The 22933-nt window shown below is 38.3% G+C and overlaps 1 protein-coding gene across 1 annotated transcript; it reads left to right on the forward strand.

The window, feature by feature from the left end:
• Nucleotides 1-107: 107 nt before the first annotated feature.
• LOC127768312 (uncharacterized) lies at nt 108-11249 on the forward strand. The gene is made up of 11 exons (XM_052293867.1): nt 108-364; nt 940-2443; nt 2634-4004; nt 4194-4495; nt 5146-6824; nt 7874-8291; nt 8382-8544; nt 8796-8899; nt 8970-9061; nt 9186-9437; nt 9512-11249. The coding sequence occupies exons 1-10, from the start codon at nt 150-152 to the stop codon at nt 9260-9262; spliced, it is 5925 nt and encodes a 1974-aa protein (XP_052149827.1). The 5' UTR covers nt 108-149; the 3' UTR covers nt 9263-9437; nt 9512-11249.
• The last annotated feature ends 11684 nt before the right edge of the window (nt 11250-22933 follow it).

Below are 22933 nucleotides of genomic sequence, written 5' to 3' on the forward strand. Positions count from 1 at the left end.
CCAGCGGCGAGCGGCTCTGGACCGGGTGGCTTTAAGATTCGTGCACCGGTCGGAGACAGCACGAAATCCGTCGCGTCAAAACGGGGCTCAGCGACGCAGGCAAAACCCAGAACCCTAGCCTCCTCCTTCGCCGCTCTCCTCGCGCTCCCATGGAGACGGCGACCGCGACCCCAGGCGCGGCGAGGAAGCGTCGGCGGCGGCGGCGGCGGAGCCAGTCGCCGCCTCCCGCCGGAGAGGGGCCGAGGGAGCCCAAGTTGTCCAAGCTTCGTTTCGGTTGCGGCGGCGGCGGCGGCGGCACGAGGAGTGGCTGGGAAAACCTCGACCTCGTGCTCTCGCTTCAGGGAAAGGAGCTCTCCCTCGAAAGGTCGTTCTCTTGCTCCTCCCGCTTGCGAGTCGATGCAACATAGTGCTCATGTAACTCTATTATGATCCGGATTGCAGGAATTAGTTGGTAATTTCTATGATTCTAGTCTGATTATGTAGATAACTCGGTTGATGTGGGCTGGAAGTGTTTGTTTACTGCTGCAAGTGTCTGGACGAGCACATATACCTGATTTAGTTCATATAGGATTGCGTAACTCATAAGAGATGCTGTTCCATTGTAGCTTGGATTTCAAGGTGTTAGTTGTTTACATGTCTCCTCATTGGATCAATGTTGACTTGACCTAGTAACATAGAAAAATGTGCGCTTTGATTTAGGTCAAAATGACAGTTTATAGTCATTTTCTTATGTTTCAAAAGAATTAGCGCAAATAAAACTGGATGAACTTTTTGTACTGTATATTTTTATGACCTCAAATCATCAACAGAATCTGCTTAGCTTATGTATTCCAGTTCCTCTTTTATTGGTGGATAGGCATGCTTGTTAAACCATTTATGGATGAAAGTTATTATGCTTGTCCAGTTTGGGACTTGACAGTTTGTTGTTACATCACGCAGAAAGATTGAGCTAGCCTTCAATTTTACAAGCACAGAGTCAAATTGGTCAAACCATGGCCGTAGACTAGACATCGTGCAGTTACTACGAGCAGTATCATTTATTGGAAACTGGGTGCAGTCTATCTTAATTTTGCCTGAGAACAGTAAGAAAACGTCAGAACCTTTTGATCCTGTGCTAGATTATAGATGTTGGGCCATTTTAAGAATTTGCATTGAAAAGAAGCCATCCATCTCCATTTCCCCAAACGTACTTAAATCGCTTGGTCGTGTTGCAAGGAATGGTTTGAGCAGAGTTGATACTGGTGCTTTATATGATGACAAGGAATCTTTTGATCTCTTTGGACACATTTTAGGGTGCATGTCCTCGGTGTTCTCCATCAATACAAGAACCTTCTTCAATGCAGGTGTTGATTTGTGGGCTTCTTGTGCCATAGAGGTTATCAGCCTTGCCCAGAAGGTTTCACATAATGAGAGGAATGGCTGTACTGTTCTTTGGAACCTTGGAAATTGTCTGTTTGAGCAATTTTCAAGCTTTCTGAGATTCTATGCAAATCCTAAGAATATTTTCCGCACTTTTGTTGATAGGATTCTTGACCCTCTGTTGGAGTTGTTGGTTTTGCTTAATTCACAAGTGAATTCCCTCACGCACAAGCAGGACAGAACCATGTTGAAGGTCGTTGAAGAAATTTTGTCCAATGGATTGTTTCACCCCCAACATCTCAGTGGATATTTTGGCCTCAAGAATTTGAATAAATCATCTACTTCCAGGGATGTCATAGGAAGCTACCATAGGCATCTATTTGAGAGATTCAAAGCAATAAAAGCAGAAAACAAGTCAGTGATGCTGGCTGGGTTTGGCTACTTGCTTCAGTTGTTTGTTAGAAGATCTGGAAATCAGAGAGCCTCTCTAGGACCCAGGGAAACAAGCTTGCAGAAAAGTAGTGAGGGCTCTGAAGAACCTCATCATCATAGGGAATCACTTTTTGAAGTGTTTATGCAGTTTATGGAACCATTGATTTTAGAGTGTAAGTCATATTCGGAGAAGAACTTTTCTAATTTAGGGGTCACAAAGCTAGTAGAAGTTCATTGTATGTTGAAGTCCATCAACAAGGTATTGACAACAGTTATTGAAGAGAAAATCTATGTACCTACAGAGGACACATCGGAAGGATCTTACTTTGAGTTCTTGCAAGATATTTACAGGGTCTTAGTCTCAATGGCCGAAAAAATGTATGAATTCTGGGTGTCAGCTGTGCATTTGGAAGATGCAAACGTTAAGAAGATGCTACCTTTAATGTTTGCTGAGATTGTCGATGCAGTTGGTCATTTGTTAGATATTGAATACAAGGTCATGGGGCGGGACCTTGTAAAATTATGGTTAATGATATTTGCTTTGTCAGCTACTAATGCATCTTCCAAGGACATTAAACCCTGCTTCCTGCTAGCCTTAAAGATTTCTGGCCTTTCATCCCAAGTGATTTGCACATTCAGTGAGCTTCGTCAGGTTGGTTATACAACTTTTCAGAAGTTCTTTATGTTCTTATACTCTGCTTTGTGGTCCTTAATTGCCTATGGACCTCAATTCTATATTTGAATTATCTAAATATCTTTGCAGACTGCCATGTTCATTAGGTTGGTTTGTTGATTTTCAGTATGATGCTTTCTCTCCGTTGACCTTATTAATTATTATGTAGGTTTCCTTCTCCATTTTTACATTGTGTGGTGCTGTGAGAACATTCAGAGCTGCTGTTGGTACTGGTGTTGCAGCGAGTTCATTTTCTGTGTCTTCGTTATCCTCAGATAAATGTTTGGAATCGCTAGCAGCATTGTTAAGCTCCCAGACATTGAGGGATGCTATTCGTACTTCAATAAACTCAATGCCAGAAGGACAGTCTAGTCGTTGCATTGAGGAGCTAACATTAGACCTTACAGGTACATTGAAGTGGATGAGAACTTGTGGCCTTTTGGATGTTAAATTGGAAGTGCAGGGGGAATCATCCTTGGTTACAAGGGATTCAGTGTTTGGTCAGAGAGCTGAACTTCTAGGAAGGCATTTATCGGAAATATACACAAATGTGCTCGAGTCAATAACTGTGACCACATCAAATAGTACACTCGTTGCAAAATCTGTTGAAAGGTTGGTTGATGCAATCAGACCAAATTTATGTCATTTGGTGAGAAATGAATCAAATAGTTCAAGTGAGTTTGTTTACTCAGTTATAGGAAAGCATATCTCTAACAAACAAGGTGCCAACTGGCAGAAGATCCCAAGTTTATCTTGGCTTTATGTCTTCTTTTTTCGCATATATATGTCATGTAGAAGTTTGTATCTGCAATCTATTGGCCTCATGCCTCCTGATTCAGCGATAGAAGCAACAGAACTAGTGGGGAATTCATTCGTTGTATGCTGCGGGAAGGAATGGACCAATTCAGCCAATATTCTCGCAGAAGGCTACTTTGCTTGGATTGTCCATAATTCATTCCCTCTTTTTGATGCTATCGAGATTTTAACACAATCTCTTTCGAGAAATTGTTCTGGGTTTACTCTGCTTGTTTTCATCCTTCATGTGATGGCTCTGCAGAGACTAAATGACCTTAACAGGCAGATTAATGCTTTTGATTTTTTGCTTGAAGATGATACAGATCAATTTGACAAGGAGAATAGTGAAGGCACTGAGTTATTAAAGAAGTCTAGCTGTCTCGAGGCCACACAACTCACCAGTTTTATGATGAGCTATGTGAGACTATTATCATCAGGAGAAACCGGCTCTTTTTGGTGTTATGAGATTAGTTCTTCCTGGGATTCAAGTCTATGCTCTTTAGATGAATTTTCATTTCCTATAGCAACTTGGCGACTTCTGTGTGAAAACATTGATATTTGGAGCCCCCATGCATCTAAAAAGGATTTGAAGAACTTCTTTTCTAATCTGATAAAGTTTGCTTTTGTTGAAAAGAGGTCATGCAAAGATGTGGAGAATAGTGGCAGCCAATCTTCTCACCGAGAAATTACTCTTTGTAATGTTTCAGTGCAGCTCCTTTGTGATACTATTATTTATGACCGAAAGGTATGTCCTCTCTTAATCCTTCCATCCAAAGATAATATAGTACCATTTGTCTATGATTTATTGAGTATGATGACAATATTGATGTGCTGTAATAATGATCAATGTTAGTCTTTAGTTCTATGTTTTGGTGATTTCTTTCTTGTGCCCTCTCCAAATTGCTTGGTCTAATGCAAACTTACAACTTCTTAGGTTCTGTTGAAGAATTTGGTGTCAGGTGTTTGCCATGCTCTGAAGAAATCGGTATTGTCTTTTGTTACTGATGCTAATGAAGATAATGACTTGTTGGACTCGCCACCTGATTTGGTGGATATATTAACTAAACTGGAAAATGAGAAGTTTTTTAGTACAAATTCTGATGTTACACACACAAATGGCATAGATAAACTATGGATTTGTGAGAATTTACTTAATTTTTTTAGTACAGTTCCTGGATTTCATGCAAACTCCAAGTCATTGTTGCAACTTATAGCTTACATTCTCCATCTGGAAAGGTAAGTTTGCATTTTATATTTTTGTTCATGTGTACTAACTACAACGGCTATTCCTTGTATAATCATAGTACAAATGTATGCACGCCCTTTGTTTATAAGTACTAGGCACTTTTGACTGAGAGTAGCAATGCATAATTTTTCACACTATGCTCTATATCATTGCCGTTAATTATTTGTCTCATGGCAGTAATTGGAGGGCACAAATGTGAAACACTTGAGACTTGAGAGAAAGTGTCCAATGTTTATTTGTTCTTATGAAGATCTTGGTGGTCTTTTTAGTTGAACTTCTTGTTTATTACAATAACCAGTTAACATAGTTTCTGATCATTACAACTTAATTTCTTTCTTTGTAAATAATTGTTCTCTGGGTTATTTCTAGTGGATTTTGTGTTGTCTTTATTGATATTGGGGTTCTCTAGTCTTTTTCAGTATTTCCTTTTTGTTAATAAGGCCTATGATCAGTTTTTGATGCAACGAATTGTGATGGTGAACTGCGTGCATCCTAGTTAGTCAAAATGTCCTGGGAATCTGTATTGACAACAATTTTGGGAAAGTGCATGGTGATATGCACATTGCACATTTCTTAGCTGCAACTGAAATCTTTTGGTTATCTCCTTGCTGAGAATGACATTTTTTCAATTTTCTTGCAGACTGCTGCTATTGGCAATGGTATGCCATCGTTATGAATCTTGTAATTCCATGGGGCTACTTCGTCTGTTTGTATGCTGTCGAAGAGCAATGAAAAATCTTATCTTCAATTTTGGTAAAGAATTTCCAGAGTTGAAGCAATACTCAGCATTTTCCAAAATTTTTGGTGGCTCCTGTCTGATTTGGCTTTTGAGATCTGTTCAGGAACTTGTCAGTTTGTCACACAAAATATTTGAAGAGCACACTGATGAGTTGAAAAATACAATTTTCTCCCTGGTAGATAAGACATCAGAAATATTTTCAACACTAACTAACATGAATTCTGTATTTTACTTGTTGGGTGCAAAGAAACAAATCATATCTTCCAGCGGAGAAAGCAGTACTCCAAAACATGATGATCGGGCATTCAATATACTAGAAAATTCAGCTTTGGAGCATGTCAAAATTATGGCTGAACTGTTACAGAAGTCTACAACTGGCATTCCTGTAACTGTTAAGGGTAGTCAGTGTGTTATCAAATTAGAGAACTGTTATGACACTGTATGCTGGGATAGATTATTATGCACCATGTCTTGCATAAGAGGATTCTTGTGGGGTCTTATTTCAGCACTAGAAGGCACATGCAAAGATTATCTATCAAGTCCAGAGGAAAGGAACGTGATGTTTCAGTATGCCTCCAGATTCAGTGGGTGTGTTGCTAAGTTTGAGGCCTTTGTAGATATTTGCATGCATGTCTTGTTTATGGAGACCAAGGATTGTGAGTTGGCTGATTTAATCTCTGTTCATCTTCCACAAGAGCTGGACTGCGAGAACAACTCTCTGAATATTACTGCAATCATGGATGAATGGACTAGGCACCAACCTGAGGAGAACGGATTTCACTCAGATGGTGTACTAAATATTTCAACTGAGACTCGTGGTTTTGATCTGCCCAAAGTACAATTTGTGAAAGGATTTCTTTTAGAAAACCTTTTAAGTGGTGAGGGTCCATCCATAGCATTTACTTTAAGGGAGCTCTACAATGCATCTGCTGCTATTGTTAAGCTGAAGGGAATCCTATCATTTCCAAGTGAGGTATGTAGACAGATATGCAGTCCTTTCCAAAAGCTTCCATTGGGTCCAATGGTTGCGACAGCTTACATCGCTCTACACAAATTAGCAGACATGTCTAACTGGCCTGACATGTTTTCTCTTTTATGGATTGATGGAATATTAAGTTATCTTGAAGCTGTAGGAAACATTTTGGCATTATCTGAGATCAACATGTCAAAAGAATTGTACACTCAAGTAGTTAATGCTCACTTGAGAGCTATTGGAAAATGCATTTTGCTTCAAGGAAAGAATGCAACTCTGCCTACCCATGAGATTGGATCAAGTACAAAGACACTATATTTGCAGAATAGATCTGGTCATGTTGTTGCTAAAGGTATCATCAATAGGCAGAACAGATTAAATTCACTGAAATCAAGACTTAGACTGTCACTGGGAAAATATGTCAATGTTTCATCAAACATGCATCTAAATACAGCTGTGCAAGTCATTGAAAGAGCATTGGTTGGAGTGAATCGTTTCAGTCATTCAATATATGAAATAAACACAGGAAATTGTGATGGTGGGACAGTTTCTTCTGATGTTGCTGCTGGGATTTATTGCCTCTATCTGGTTCTTGAAACTGTGCCAGGTTAGTAGACAATTTTCTGTCTGGTACTTCCAGATTCACTATGTTTGTAATGCAATGTGGTTCCGTGCACTGCTTCAAAGAAGTCAAAAATCTACTAAATATTTTCAAACATGATCTCATGTGCAATAGAATTGTCTGCCAACACTGAGTGTGTTTGACAATACCACAAATTATCATGACTAATCTGTCTTTTCAAATATATGCTCAAACGCCAACTAGTTAATATCAGGTAATAAGCATGGTCCTCATAAAATATATGTAGGTCTTCAATAATTAGGAATTTTTCACAGAAATGCTTGACACACTCCTTTTCATATTCATGGCATCTCTTTTGGTAGCATATTAATATGCTGTCGGTTCTTGTCAGTCTAAATAGACTATCGCGTTACATGGACATTGTCCAGAATGCATGAATTATTCTCAACTGAGTGGAGTAGTTGAGCAATTCAGGATGGACCTACTTCTACCAGTTCACCTCCACCTGCTGACCCTCCAAAATTTAACTGTGTTTGCCTCGATCTTGTTTTGCTCATATGTATGCGTATGAGGATTTGGCAGGTAGGGCCTAGGACTAGCTGTTGGGTTATTTTGGAATGGAGACAAATAGTTCCAGTCCAGGAAGACCAAGAGAGGTGGAGGGGGGGGGGGGGGGGGGGGTTGGGATTAAACACAAGGGGTGTCAGAATCATACATGCACCAGGTCATGTTCAAGTCCTATCAACTTGCACCAAAACTGAATGGATTTGTCGGCAGGAAAAAGATTTATCTGGTATTGAGAGTTGAGGGATGAGCTTTATATGGTTTTGAGTCAAGGGATGATGATTAAACGACACTAAGAGTTGAGGACGAAAAGTATATGTTCCTAAAAGAAACTGTTGTATGATTTTTCCTAGAGTTATTTCAAACACAAGTCTTGCTAGTGTCATTTTAACCACATGTCCGCAGCCCCTTGCAATGCATTATGTGGTTATCCTACTTCATGGCAGCACATCTCTTTAGAAAGGATTGTTTTTATACTTGTTTTGACTGATTTTCAACTTATATTGCAGGAAATAAACGTGTTTTTAAGAGAACCGTCCCAGGCCTAATTGGTGCTTTATTCAATATTGTCTTACATCTTGAAAGTCCTTTTATTTTCTACACAGAGAGGATGCCTGTTCATTACCCTTATTTGCACCCAGATGCTGGAGCCATTGTCCTAATGTGTATTGAGGTTATAACAGCATTTGTGGGGAGACATTCTTTTCAAATTGATTCATGCCATGTCTCTCAGTGCTTGCATGTTCCCATGACACTTTTTAAGGGCTTCAAACATCTTCTTTCATGTCGGAATATGCCCCATTCTTGCAACCAGAGTGAAGAGCAACTGGCAGCTAGTAATGAATATATACTTGATAGACAATTTTCAGTTGACATGTATGCTTCATGTTGCAAATTGTTATGCACTACTATTCGACACCAACAGCGGTAAAATATTTTGCCTCTCGTATTTTCATTCTGTAGTTATATATTATTATTTTCATTCCATATTGTTATATTTCCTCCTTTTATGTCTAGTGAGGTTGCACGATGCGTGGCTGTCCTGGAAGATTCAGTAAACATACTTCTAAGTTGTTTGGAGTCTCCAAATCCCAAAATGGTTAGTAGGGCCGGTTATTTTTCTTGGAACATGGAGGAATCAATGAAATGTGCTTCCTTTTTTAGAAGGATTTATGAAGAGGTCAGTGATGCTTATATTTCTGTTATTTGAGATATATGTATCAATGTATACTCCCTTTGATCACGTTTAGTATGCGATGCACCTACTCCACCATTAGCCGCAACGTAGGATGTTAGTATCCAAAAAAGAGTATATAAACATGAACCCCGTAGAAGAAATGGCCCTGTGGACAATGTATACCATATATATTTAAGGTTGGTAAGCCAACAAATCATATGCACACTAATTATCCTTTTTTGTGGACAATGTAGATGCGCCAGCAAAGAGAACTCCTAGGAAAGCACTCGATGTACTTTCTTGCAGGTTACATTTCTATGTATTCTGGACAGGGTCCATTTCAGACAGGCATAACACGGTATGCCCTTACTAATGAAGCTCTTTCATTTATGCTTTGGATCAGCAATTTTACTTTTCTTACATCGCAGAGAAATTGATGAGGCCTTGAGACCTGGGGTTTATTCGCTTATCGATATCTGCGAGGAAAGTGATCTTCAACTGCTCCACACATATCTGGGTGGTCAGTAACTCCTGCTTAACCTTTTCTTAAAATGCTTAATCTATTTACGAATAAACAAATGTAACTACTATAAATACAAACTGATCCCCAAGATAATTCCTTTTTTCATTCTTTGGCTTTGCAGAGGGTCCATGCCGAACAACTTTTGCTAATCTGGTGCATGACTACAAATTACACTTCCAGTATCAGGGCAAAATCTAGTCAAACTTGCTAAAGGCTTTTTGGAGCATTTGATGTTGATCCGTCTTATTCTGCATAAGATATCCAATGCATCATCTGCATGATCTTGGGTTTGTGCTGCACTATTAATTGCTGACTGCTTATGCACCGAATTTTCACCCTTCAGAACGGAAAGGGAATATGGCTGTTGTTGAAGGTTTTTCAATCTACCCTTTTAACTTAGGAGCCAAACAAACAGGATGGTTCTGAATTCTTTCCTTTATTTTGCAGATTTAAAGCTCATCAAATTAATCTGCTGGATTTGGAACAAGATGAAAAGGAGCAAACAAGAAAATGAGCTTAGTAATCAAGATGAGAAGGACTTGGTGATCTGCAGCCTTTGGCTCTTGTTCCATAAATCACAACTTGGTAATCTCTAGCACATAGTGTTCATATTCTGGGGTAATATTTAACACACTTGCCCCCCAAACTAAACTAATTCGTTTGGAAGGTAGTTCAATCAGACTGATCCTATCCAGGCCATACTCCATATTACTAAAATTGAATTTGTTTTCACCAAAGGTGCTAACAATGATAAAGATGATACGGTTCTAAATGAGGTTATAATTTCTCCAAAGGGTATGTTTAGATGGGTCACAAAATGTTGGTGGAGATGTACTCCAACATCGTATGTATTCTGGAGAAACTTAGTAAAGATAAGTCGTCTACCCTGACAATAGACTGACTGTCCTTTCGTTTTCTTCCCTTCTCATTTCCCTCCACTCATCACAGACCATTCAAGCTGCCTGCGTGACACCACCGTCCATTTTCATTTTTGTTTGTTGTTGCCGGTTCATGCTGCAGTGTGCAAACCATAGTAAGTAATTGGGTAGTAGCTATTGGGGGACAGGAACACGGGAGCATCTATCTTAATCTTGCAATCTTACTTTATCCTGATAACTTAGGATCACTATAGTCTTTGTGATACTGTTCATCAGTATGATACTATAATATTTTAAACTGCCGATTTAGAGGTTTTGGATTATCCACGTTGCGATACGTGGTCAGTGTCAATTCGTGGCCACGAGAGAATATCTGAGGTGATTGGAGGAGGGGATAAGGGAACCATGGAAGGTGTGATGTGCTACACATGGTGGGGGCATGCGGAGGAATTAGGTGGATGCGGCAACAAGATAGCCGAGAAATGGACCAAAAGCTGGCGCACACACGCGCACACAGTAGCCACTATCATTGGATAAAAAAGAGTGTCTTTGCTAAGTTGCTAGGCCACAGGGATGAATCAGATTCCCACGATGTGTTATCCATCTCCCTGATCATGACTGGACACTTACAACCTGATCCACATGTGTGTATGCACCGCACTGTGCACCAGGTACCCTTGGGATTTTGCTTCAGCTTAATTTCGGTTTGTAGTCTAACCTCTATGAAGCAATTGGCCAAGCTCTTGTGATTGATGTCTTATCTACCCCAAGCACTGCCTTAATCATTCATTTTGTCGAATAATGGTTCCCGTATTAAAAACGTGCATATAGTTTGGACTTAATCGTTAAGCTATTCGTTCCTCTCTTTTTTGGGTTAGTGGAATGTGATCTGTGTCTTATACTTTGGTGCCAGGTATATATATTGCTAGTTCACCTGGAAGTTTGCACTTTGCACTTTGAGGACGTGCTGTAAAATCCCTCTCCTGTTTTTTGTTGGGAAAAATATAAAAGCCACTCCAAATATTACCTTAGGTTTGAGATTCCCTCCTATAAGACAATTTGTTGCAAATATCTCCTTCCTAATTCCCTTGGTTTGAGATTCTCCCAATTAAACCTTGTTGGGCAGTGTGATGAGTCTCCATGCTTGAACATCATGGTTATCGGAAGATGGGCTGTTGCGCTTGCCTCATGAGGAAGGGCGACTGGTTTCTCAGCAAAGTCGACGAAAATAAGTTTTGGTGTGAAGCTGTTTTGTTGAGAAAGATGTGCTAAGGCCTGGTTTAGTTCCCTAATTTTTTTTTTAAAAACATCACATCGAATCTTTAGACATGTATGGAGCATTAAATATAGATTAAAAAAACTAATTGCACAGTTAGGGAGGGAATTGTGATACGAATTTTTTGAGCCTAATTAGTCCATGATTAGCCATAGGTGCTACAATAACCTACATGTGCTAATGACGGATTAATTAGGCTTAAAGGATTTGTCTCGCGGTTTCCAGGCGAGTTATGAAATTAGTTTTTTCATTCGTGTTTGAAAATCCCTTCTAACATCCGGTCAAACATTCGATGTGACATCAAAAATTTTCTTTTCGCGAATTAAACGGGGCCAAGTTATATAACACATACAGAAAGAAGGAAAAAGAAAGTGAGCCTAGGGAGGAATCTCAAACTAAGGTATAGTTTTTCAAAAAAAAAAAAAGAAAAAAGTTTGCATCGTGGGTTTTGACTTCTGGCAACATCTTTGCCTTGGATGAAATTTCTCGTTCATTCGTTGAATATCTGTAAAATATTTGCAGCATCAACCAGAAGGAGAAGTTCATGGTTTCCCCACTAACAAAAGAGCAGATGTGTTGGTCAACCTGAACCCCACGAGTTGACCCAAAGTATTTCCATGCTCAACCCAACCCAACATGCACCAGGATTTCCTCTCCCATCTTCGCATGCGCAATCTGCAATTCTCCCCCTCCTTTTTTTTCCCATCAAGATATTGTTCTTGATTTGTTAGTTCCAGTTTTGTCTTGCAGCCATCATGAGGCTTATCTTCAACCATCATCTTTTACATAGGATGCACAAAAAAAGGCTAGAGCTTCCTGGAGGCTCCATCCTCTCTTTTGTACCCTTTGTTGCTGACTTTTTGGCCCTCTAACCTGCACTACTACTGATACCAGTTGCAAAGCTCTTGCCTCCAGTTTACATTGGGCCACGTGTGCCAATGCCTTGTCACTCCTAGTCAGCACACTTCTCCCACTAACCAGAGAAGTCCAAGCACAAAAGTTAAAGCCTCTCACATCGCGCGTTCCGTGCACTATGCAACCTCCTAATCCATCTAAATTATGCACAGGCATCTTCAGTCATAAGCCCGTAACCAATTTTGAATTTTAGTATGACTTAAAAGTTCTTTTCATTATTATTTTTGCCACTCAACTTTGGTTCTAGAAGTTAGAACAACATGGAGTATAAAGTTTATCATAAAATCCAGTTTTACCACCAAACTATTTTCCACTACTTCCATTAAGATAAGCAGTCATCATCTTCAATCTCTCTTGGGGGTGATGAATGTTGTGAAATCCCATGAATTCCATTCAAAATTCAACAAGGGAACGGCCGCAATGAAATTCAAACAGTTTTCTGAATGCAGCAAAGCCGCAGCCTCAAAAAAAAAAAAAAAAACGCCTTGCCATGCATAAATAAAGTCCAATGGACACTTAATATCTGCACAGGAGATCAGAGGCTCACGTCACCCGATCTGTCATGAGGAGCCAGAGTCCTTTGCTCCTCAGAGCAAGTTTAATAGTATACCCTATTACTAGCTCTATAGCCAATCTAATAACTAATTCATACAATATTTGCTTACTATACTATTAATATATGGTCCTACCTGTCATACACATATTGCGTCTTAGAGTTCATGCTGCTATTCTCTTTAATCTTTTACTCCCTCTGTTTTTTAATTGATGATGCCGCTGACTTTTTCTCACATGTTTGACCATTCGTCTTATTCAAAAATTTTATGCAAATGTATAAGATACAATTCACATTTAAAGTACTATGAGTGATAAAACAACTCATAACAAAATAAATTATAATTACATAAATTTTTTAAATAAGACGATGGTCAAACATGTATTTCATTAAAATATACATGCTCTCACCGGCGAGAACACCCGTCACCCGTGCCGTCGTCCAATTATTGGTCCCGTGTCCCGTCAGAAATCCCGCACGCCACGCCAGAGAGAACCCCAAGCCGCCACCCGCGCGTCGACACGGCGACGCGTCGCAGAGCCAGTGGAACAGAGGCACGACACGAGGTTCCAAGCCCGTGTCCTGTAGCGTATGCATCCTCCGCGACGCGGGGAGACAGCGATCGGTGCAGCGCCAGCGCCAGCGCTACCGTTTCGCGCCGGTGGTGGTGGTACTACGTACGTTGGGACGTACGGCGCGTCTCGTACTCATCGTGGAAAAAAATGGCAGGGAAACGATGGCATTTTCCGCCCACGGCGTTGCGTTTTTTCTTCGTGTTGTGTTGACGGGGGGTGAGGCTGTAATAATGCTGGTAATGTTGACGGTTTAGGGGCGTACGTGTGCAGCGCTGCAGCCAGTCGTGAGGGCCTGAGGGGCGCTACCCGAGCATTGTCTGGTGTGTTACTTATTGATTGGGCAGGTCCGGGCCCCGGTGTTTAGTAGGGCTTGGGCTCGGATGGTAAGCTTTAGTTTGGGTAGAAAAATAGGGTCACTCACTCTGACTTATTACTATCTTCTAGAAGTGCAGATTATCATCGGAGTATAAATGCAATTTCTATACTAACGTAAAAAGTGGTAGTGGTGGTGGTGGCGCTACCACCATCCTATTACCATATGGGACCCATAAAATATGATATAAAACTTTGCTGGTTTCTTAGCCTTCATATGTTAGACCTGGTCGAAAATAAAATATGACAATAAAAATTTATAGAATTTTTCATCTTTATGAAATGATGGCAAAATTATCACAATGATAATATATTAGAGAAAAAAAAACCATTGCAATGCATGGGCATTATACTAGTGATTTAAAGAGTTAAAAAGTGGCGATTTCAAGAGTTCGATAATTTTATATTAGAAAAGTTTCGTCCATGGCTACATAGGAGAGGGTTAACCAGATCTACTACCTCCATTCGACTTTAAATATAAGCATTTCTGATTATACAAGCTTTTTGTACCATTTTTTACATTGAACTTAGTCTGGGTACTTATCCAAACATTTTTGTTGAATGAAATCAACATGAGATTGTGCTATTTTCAATATAGTAGAAGAGAAATACAACCCCTGAGAGTAAGTTATGCAGAATTTAGTATAAGCTCCCGAAGCCGTTTTGCTCCAACCAAAGCCATCTTCTTACTTTCTCCTTTATTTTCACCAGTAGGCTAGGTGCTCGAAAACTCGCTGGTTTCTCTCTTTCCAGATCCCAAACAACCAAGAGAATCAGGGCACGTAGATCTTTCTTGGGCACTTCTTTTTTGTTGGCCAGCATCTCACACCAGGCTCGAACGTTCCAACTGTTGATATGCCACCCAGGATGCTATTAGGCTTCGAATCCTTCTATTATATCTATATTGGACGAGTATGTGGCATGCTGACTTTATTAAAACAGATTCACCCATATAAATATATAATTAAGCTAGCGAGGAAAGGTGAACAATATTATTCTTATCTGCTCCCACTTGTTTAGCCTACAAACTCTTCCTTTGGAGCATGTTTCGAACTCAAGACATCTTTTTCGAAATGAGAAAAATATGGATTGCTAAAGAGGAACTTAGCAACCCGGCCGTGCACGAGAGGGTTCGAATCGAACACAGGCCAGTCCAAAGCTCCTGTAGCTCTCATACCACTGTAGTACGACACCGTCTTCAACAGCGTGGGTCTCATGCATGAACGTAAACAGCTGATCAGAAGGGTTTTCCAGATGGTGATGTTGCTGTTTAATTGCACGCTCTATCACGCAAGCTTGGACTTAAAGGTTTACGAGAAGAATCGAAACAACTGACGGATGCAGAGACACGCACACGTACAAAGGGCTGATAGCCTGATATTGTCTGCGATTTGTGGACTGCGTTTCATCAGGATCACATTCTCAGTGTCAGCTATCCCTGGATGGACTGCTGCATGAGCGCTTAGACCTAACGCATTGGCACAAAGGCCCAGTGAGGGAGAGAGCGGCTCGCGCACATCTCCTAACGTGGACAAAGAATATCACCAATAAAATGAGAGAGAGAGAGAAATAAAAATATACCAATATGCGGCTTAAGAAAATTTTGTGGTGATAAGGATGTCCCTAATGCCGACACCTCAACAACCACAACAACAAAAAAGCAGGCTTAGCATTCTTAACTAGAGCTCTCCAATCAACAGCTTACCAGTGTACTTTGGCCACCTTCTCTTTTTTCTTTCCCCTTTTCATTTGGTCAGCTGTGAACTGTATCTGAACATATCTTGGTATGAGGATCAAAGGGCAATTTATATATCCTCTTCTATCATCATGCATGCATAATATGAATTTCCTAATTAGTAGAACATGTTGATAATTTTACCAAAACGGCTTAGCAATTTTATATTGTTATATGATAAATTTTACGGTCATCGAAAGTTATAAGAAGGAATCATATTTTTTGAAGTACAAAATTTGGTGTATCTAGCCTCGGTTCATCTCAAGATATGTAAGATCACTCACATATGTAGAGTATTTATATACATTAAAGAAAGAAAAACGGAAAGGGGAACAAGTTTATGTCTTGCAGAAAAGGGAGTGTGTGCTAGTAATAAGATGGTTCTTGACAAAGGTACCGGCAATGCTTATTCGAAGTACTTTCGTACTATATGATGGATAAAGTAGAAGTAGTGAGCTTTAGTGCTCTACGACTTTTATGAGGATTGAAGCAAATTGGGTCTTTGCATCAGTAGTTGGTAACATCAGCTAAGAAAGAATCAAATCACAGATGACTCGGATGAAAATAACTATCTTATCCTTGGGCCATCCACCTATTGTTTTCTTTCATTATTGTTGTACCTCCCAGCCGTAGTTGTCTTTGATGAGATGGATGTGATGGATTTTTTCTAGTAATACTGGAGTCCTAAATTATTCTAACTTGGTTTTACATTAAGCTAATAAGCTTAATGCTATCAGACGATCATCTTCCAGATATTGATTGGCCGGATATATCCTGAATACAGAGTCTGGATTGATTTCTATTATCAGAAAAAAAAATCTGCCAGTTTTTTTATTTCTAGTAGGTGTCAGAGCAGAAAGAGATGTTTTGAAGGTTTTAGAAAACAAATATTTCTCTTTAAAGAAAAACAGCTTGTCTTGAAAGAAAAAGAAAAACAACTTTCTGCTCAAGCCAACGCTACTTGACAGCCGACATATAGGTTCCATCTTTAAAATGGTTCACAATAGGATTATTCGGTGGTGTCCAGTTGCTTTCAGCAGAATTTTCCTTCAGATAACACAAGGCTGGTGGTGTAGGGTCGCCACATTCACCTGTTATTTAACTCATTAGCCTCTTAATTTTTGTGGTGGATAAAATCCTATTTTAAAGTATAACATAATGTGCTACTCTGGTATTGCTTGTAGTGAAAATGTTGTGTGAACATAATTGCCATGTCCCCCACAAATCATATGATTACAAAAGATCCCTGAAATGTCAAACAGTCAGTGCACTGCATAAAGTTAATCTAATTAATCCAAATCACAGTCTGTCCTAGTGTCCTTCAACTAAATTAAGGTTAATTATAACTCTAGATATGTTTTCATTTACTTGTCATTCTTAACCCATGTTAATATTTTTAGAAGAAATTTTCATATTTTGTTGAACACACATACTTTGTTAATATGCTGTATTTTCAAATATTTTATGAATCGCATTGCTCAAATAAAATTGTCCAAAAAGTTGAATGCGAATAGTATCTGCTGACAAGTATTTAAAAAGGAGCATTTCAACAACGATCTTGCTAAAGCCTTGAAATTAAGTGTGACACAAGTACTATAACATCAACCAACCATGTAAGAAGCAGGGTTTACAAATTAAACTGTACGGTTGTCGTGGTTATCACGTGCGGTGACCTTCTCAGTTTTTGAAATATACTTCGCGATTACCGCGGTAACTGTTAAACCGTGGGGTGACGGTACCCACATCCTACATGGTTTGGTAAATCCTGACCAAATTTAAGAGTAATGTTCTTAAATAAAAAAAAAAGGCTGCAATGCCACCCCCAACCCCAAGGAATCCAAATTACAAGTCCCAAGATGCCTGCATCTCTCTTCAGAGTTCAGACAGACAAGCCGATCTCTGATCTATCCACGAGAAAACGAAGCAGGGAATGCAGGATTGATCCATCCATCCATTCATCCATGGATATATAGCTTTCAGTACACATGTGTAGAGATAAGAAGGCTTGTAGGGCCCGGGAGGGATACGACATATGTGGAGCACGAGCCAGCGTTGTGCATTGCCCTCGCCCCCGGGATCTTTCTCCTTTACCTCCCGATCGATTCGGTCGGCAAGCCGTGTGGCTGAAGGTGTAAATCAGTCAAAAGCTTTTGGCATATGGTGTGTGTGTATATGTTCTTTGCAAATATTGGGTAAAAATTCCTGTGCCCACGGGCTTACTCTAACCTCACCGGAGAAGAAGAAGAAGAAAACAAATAGACGACGACAACAATAGACATACCATAACCCATGATATGGGTTTGGAAGTACAAAATTTGGACAATGCGATTACAAGATCCAAACAGGAACTTCAATCAAATTGATCTAAACAAAACGAAATCGTGATGACGATATCGTAGTTTTGTTTGCTAGCACTGACGATTGACGAACAATTTGCCTATTGGTTCTTAAGATTAAACAAAAAAAAAAGGGGGCCACCTAGTTGGGGTTTGGAAGGTAGCACTAGCTGGGCAAAGCTTGGAGAGCATCAGCACGCGAAGCTACACGCCAATACATGATGATCGATCAGAGGACTTCGTTGGATCACAGAAACAAATATTTTTGGCTTATCTTTGGATGAAGCTGTGTGAAGGTGCGACCCAGCAACAAATGCTGTTGCTATTGAGCTCGCATAAGCTCCCATTGATCGACGCCGACGTGCCAATGGTTTCACGTGGGTTATGACCAGGACAAGCTCGTGGGTTCTTATCCGTAGTCGTCGCGACACACTGCCTTTTTTTTTTCTCGGTGTTCAATGGAGTAATGGACCATGAGCTATAGCTTCTTTGTCTTCAACATATTATACACCTTTCGTGGGCTCCTTGGAATAGATGAGCTCACGCGAAAATTCTACAAAATTCATGTGTTCATTTTGAATCTAATTAGATAATTATTTAATGGATGAATCTCAATATAGAACCAATAATATGAGAAAAACCAAGTGAAGCTCTCTTCAAGATGTTTAGCGAGATCTTTAATTCATTAGTATCAGAAATGAACCGCATAACAGTGTTCGTGCGGTAGTTTGTGTGTATGATGCATCTTCCATGTAATTGAAAAATAAATGAAAATTTGTGGACTCAAAGAATCAACTGAATTATTCACCAATCGAGATAGGATCTTTCAGGATTGGGTGTCTGGTCCATGGAACTTTTCACCCAATGAACTTGCAACTAGTTCAAGTCTCATCCAATGAACAGCAAGTCTGGCCGAGCGTGAGCGGTCCAAGAAAGCAGCTGGTTTAGGTAAACCGTTCTCTTTCCATTTTATGTGGCTTTGACAAGCATAGCGCACCAGGTGAGATTTTTTTAAATAAAACCCTATAGGAAAATCACCTTATTTACTAGTGAATTTGGTTACATACTAAGCCAGATAAAAACCATAAGAATCGGTAGCATCTTTTTAAAAATGATGCTCGATTGGTCGAGAAATGATCATATTATCAATTTTTATATGTAGCTAAAGATAGTTCGATTGGAAATGGTACCAGCTTCATCTCTCAAAAACCACTCATCATGCTTGGAAGAATAGTCTTGGATCGTAGTGTACCAACTCAGATTCAGATTCCAGAGAACATGAAAAACTTGGTAAAGAATCCTGTATGATTGTACCAGACGGTACGGTATGAGGTGAGTACATGCTAAACAGCTACGCGTAGTAGGAGTACTAGTCATTTGTGTGCCTAAATTATGTTATTCCCTCCATTTCATATCATAAATTATTTTATGGTTATATTCTCTCCGTCCCATTTTAAACGCAACCATAAGTTTCTTTATGCAACTTTAATCGTCTGTATTATTTAATTTTTTTAAAAAAATAAAAAACATAAGTCACGTATAAAGTACTATTCATATTTTAGCATCTAATAACAATAAAAATATTAATCATAAAAAAATTTAAATAAAATGGACGATCAAAGTTGAACCCAGAAACTTATGGGTACGCTTAAAATGGGATGGAGGGAGTACTAAATCAAATCTTCTTAAGTTTAAAAAAGCAACATTTTTAACTTGGAATAAACTTGTAAATATACTATAAAAACATATCGAACGATGAATTTAATGAAACTACTAAATGTTTTCATCTGTTTTTGATTAAGATATAGATTTTACCTCAATTTTCGTCACCACGCTTTTCAAACTATTAATCGTTGAATTTCGTCCGAAAACTTTCGATATAAAAGTTGCTTTAAAATACCAGATGAATCTATTTTCAAGTTTTAAATAATAAAAATTAAATTAATCATACGCTAATGGTTTTCTTGTTTTACATCCGTGTACTTAAGTTTTATCTACATCACTACCAAAACATTACCTTAAACTTGTTATAAATGTTGCTATATTTTTCTACAAATTTGGTCAAACTTGATAAGGTTTGACCTATGATAAACTTAAATTAACTTATAATATAAAACGGAGGGAGTCCCAAACCACTACTCACTAAAGTATAACTACTTTCAACAGTATAAATTCTATCTAAAATATAACTACTTCTCTACCTACTCCATATCTTAACTAATCATACATTTAACTTCTTCACTTAATTCTAATCTCTCATCATTTACTCTACAAGCTGATCAGCCATAAAAAATAAATGAAGCAACTAAAATTGATCTATGGATAAAACTTGTATATCTTTGTTCTTAGTGCTTTTAAAAGTCGATCCTGAAAATTAAACTACGATGCAAACAATCTCAAAATCAATTCTAAAATTAAATTTTAAATTTTAGCTATTATTGATAAACCAACAAGCAAAACAATTTGTTTACTTATTTTCTCCACTTATTTATTTTTTAAAAAATATATAACCATTCCTCATTCGATTTCACAATTATGCATGGTCTCCGTGAAAAATTCTAAAGTGATTATATGTTGGGAAGGAAGTAAAGAATTGATCTACGAACCATATTTTTTTTAGATAATGGAATGAAATAGCATCCCGGTCTTTACTCAAAAGAGCTACAGCCAATTATTACAAAATAGCACTCTGTAAGAGTGAAATCCAAATAGAAGCAAACATACCAACCAAACTAGACAAAATAACATTATTCTAGTCTATTGGTAAATCTCCATCCATGATTGGCAAACAGTTGTATAATCGTCGTTTCAAGCTTACGACATGCAACAATTAAGAAATCTGTATTTTCATCACACTTTTGTAACTGTGACAACAGACGAAGCCAATATGTTGCCTTGAAAATGACCTGCATATAAGTAACAGTAAGTGATTTGTCAAAAACCCTATCATTCCTACTCAGCCACAGAGCCCAACACAAGGCACAAGCTCCAACAAGTATCAGTTTGCTCTTTTTGTTTATGACTCCCTGAAGCCAATCATAAAAAATATGAGATATGCTAGTAGGAATATATAAACCAAAAGAAAACTAAACTGCTCTCCAAATAAACTTTACAAAATGACAATCAATGAACAAATGTTGGATAGACTCATTTTTCGTACAAAAGCAACATCTTAAATTACCATTCCAATCCCGTCTTGCTAAATTATCCTTGGTTAACACAACTCCCTTAAGCAAATACCACATAAAGATCTTGATCTTAAACGGCATCTTGAGTTTCCAAATTAACTTATTTCTGTCAATGTAACCATTATTAATTAAAGCTAAGTACATTGATCTAACTGAGAATTGGCCATTCTGATGATAGTTCCATCTAAAACAATCAGAAGTATTATTCAATTGAATATGAACAATAGATGCACACAATTCATGCCAAAGTGTTAAATTCTGACCAACTAAAGCTCTCCTAAAAGAAACATTGAGCGGAACAGAAGCCATCACACTAGCAACAGAAGAACTTCTCCTTCTGACAATAGCATATAAAGATGGATACTTTTCTCTAAAGGCCATATTTCCTAGCCATCTATCTTCCCAAAATCTTATTTTTTCCCCATTATTCACAATCCAAGAACCCATAGTTAAGAAAGTGTTTTTGACATTCATGAGTCCTGACCAAAAATGGGAGTCACCTTGTTTCCTGTCAACTTGGGTTATAGACTTATTATAAAGATACTTTCTCTTCAATAGGTCTTGCCAAACACCATTTTCATTTATTAACTTGAACAACCATTTACTCAAAAGACATCTATTTTGAATATCTAAATTATGAACCCCCAAACTCCCCTGTTCTTTGGGTTGGCAAATAATATCCCATCTAGTAAGTCTATAATTTTTCTTATGGTCATCTCCTTGCCAAAAGAAACGAGATCTATAATAATCAATCTTTTAAAGAACCCCTTTCGGAATCTCAAAGAAAGATATCATAAACATAGCTAAACTTGAAAGGACAGAATTAATCAAAACCAGTCTACCCCCAACAGACATGTTTTCCTTTCCAGCTGCTAAGTTTTTTCTCTATTCTTTGTTCGATAACTTTCCAATCATTATTACAAAGCTTTCTAAAATGAATTGGAATACCGAGATATTTAACTAGAAAAGACCCTAACTTACAACCAAAGATATTAGAATATTGCTCATAACACTCCTTTGCCTGACCAAAGCAAAATAACTCACTTTTGTGAAAATTAATTTTCAAGCCAGATAATTTCTCAAAGATAGACATAATCAATTTTAAATTCTTTGCTTGTTGTAAATCATGCTCCAGAAAAATGATGGTATCATCTGCATATTGCAAAATAGACAAACCATCATCCACTAGGTGAGGAACCACCCTATGAAGAGATCCATTATCTTTAGCTCTTTTAATTAGTAAAGCTAGCATATCAGCAACTAAATTAAAGAGAATTGGAGATAGAGGATCCCCTTGTCTAAGACCTTTATGAGTTTGAAAATTATTACCAGTTTGATCATTAACTTTAATACCAACATGACCACCTTGAATAAAAGAGGCAATCCACTCACACCATTTAGTAGAGAAGCCTTTCATCCTCAAAGTCTGTTGTACAAATGACCATTTAACCTTATCATAAGCTTTCTCAAAATCAATCTTAAAAATTACAACACTTTTGTTTTTACGATGTAACTCATGCAAAGTTTCATGCAAAATAACCACACCTTCCATAATATTTCTCCCAGGAATGAAAGCAGTTTGAGTAGGACTAATTACCTTTTGGGCAACCGTCATGACTCTATTTGTGGCAACTTTGGTAAAGATCTTAAAACTAACATTAATTAAGCAAATAGGCCTATATTGCTGGATTTTCATGGCCTCAACATACTTAGGTAAAAGAATGATCGTACTAAAATTAAGAGAGTATAAAGGAAAAGTGCCATTATGAAATTCTTTAAAAAAATCTAATAAGTCACATTTTATGACATTCCAGAAAACTTGATAAAATTCAGCAGGAAATCCATCAGGACCAGGTGCTTTGTTATGTTCCATTTGGAAGATCGCCTCATTAATCTGTTTTTCAGTAAAAACATGCGTTAAAGCCTCATTCTCCAACTGAGAAACTTGAGGAATGTCAGCAAATTTATTCTCATCAAACTGAAGAGTAGAATCATCAGGAGGCCCAAATAAACCTTTATAATAAGTGGTAATATGCGATTT

Source organism: Oryza glaberrima, chromosome 3 (genome assembly GCF_000147395.1).
Source record: "Oryza glaberrima chromosome 3, OglaRS2, whole genome shotgun sequence".
NCBI classification, from domain to species: domain Eukaryota; kingdom Viridiplantae; phylum Streptophyta; class Magnoliopsida; order Poales; family Poaceae; genus Oryza; species Oryza glaberrima.

Coding starts and splice junctions, on each gene's coding strand:
- LOC127768312 (XM_052293867.1), top strand. CDS start 150: ATGGAGACGGCGACCGCGACCCCAGGCGCGGCGAGGAAGCGTCGGCGG. Junction 4,005..4,193: donor CTATTATTTATGACCGAAAG/GTATGTCCTCTC, acceptor ACAACTTCTTAG/GTTCTGTTGAAGAATTTGGT. Junction 6,825..7,873: donor GGTTCTTGAAACTGTGCCAG/GTTAGTAGACAA, acceptor CTTATATTGCAG/GAAATAAACGTGTTTTTAAG.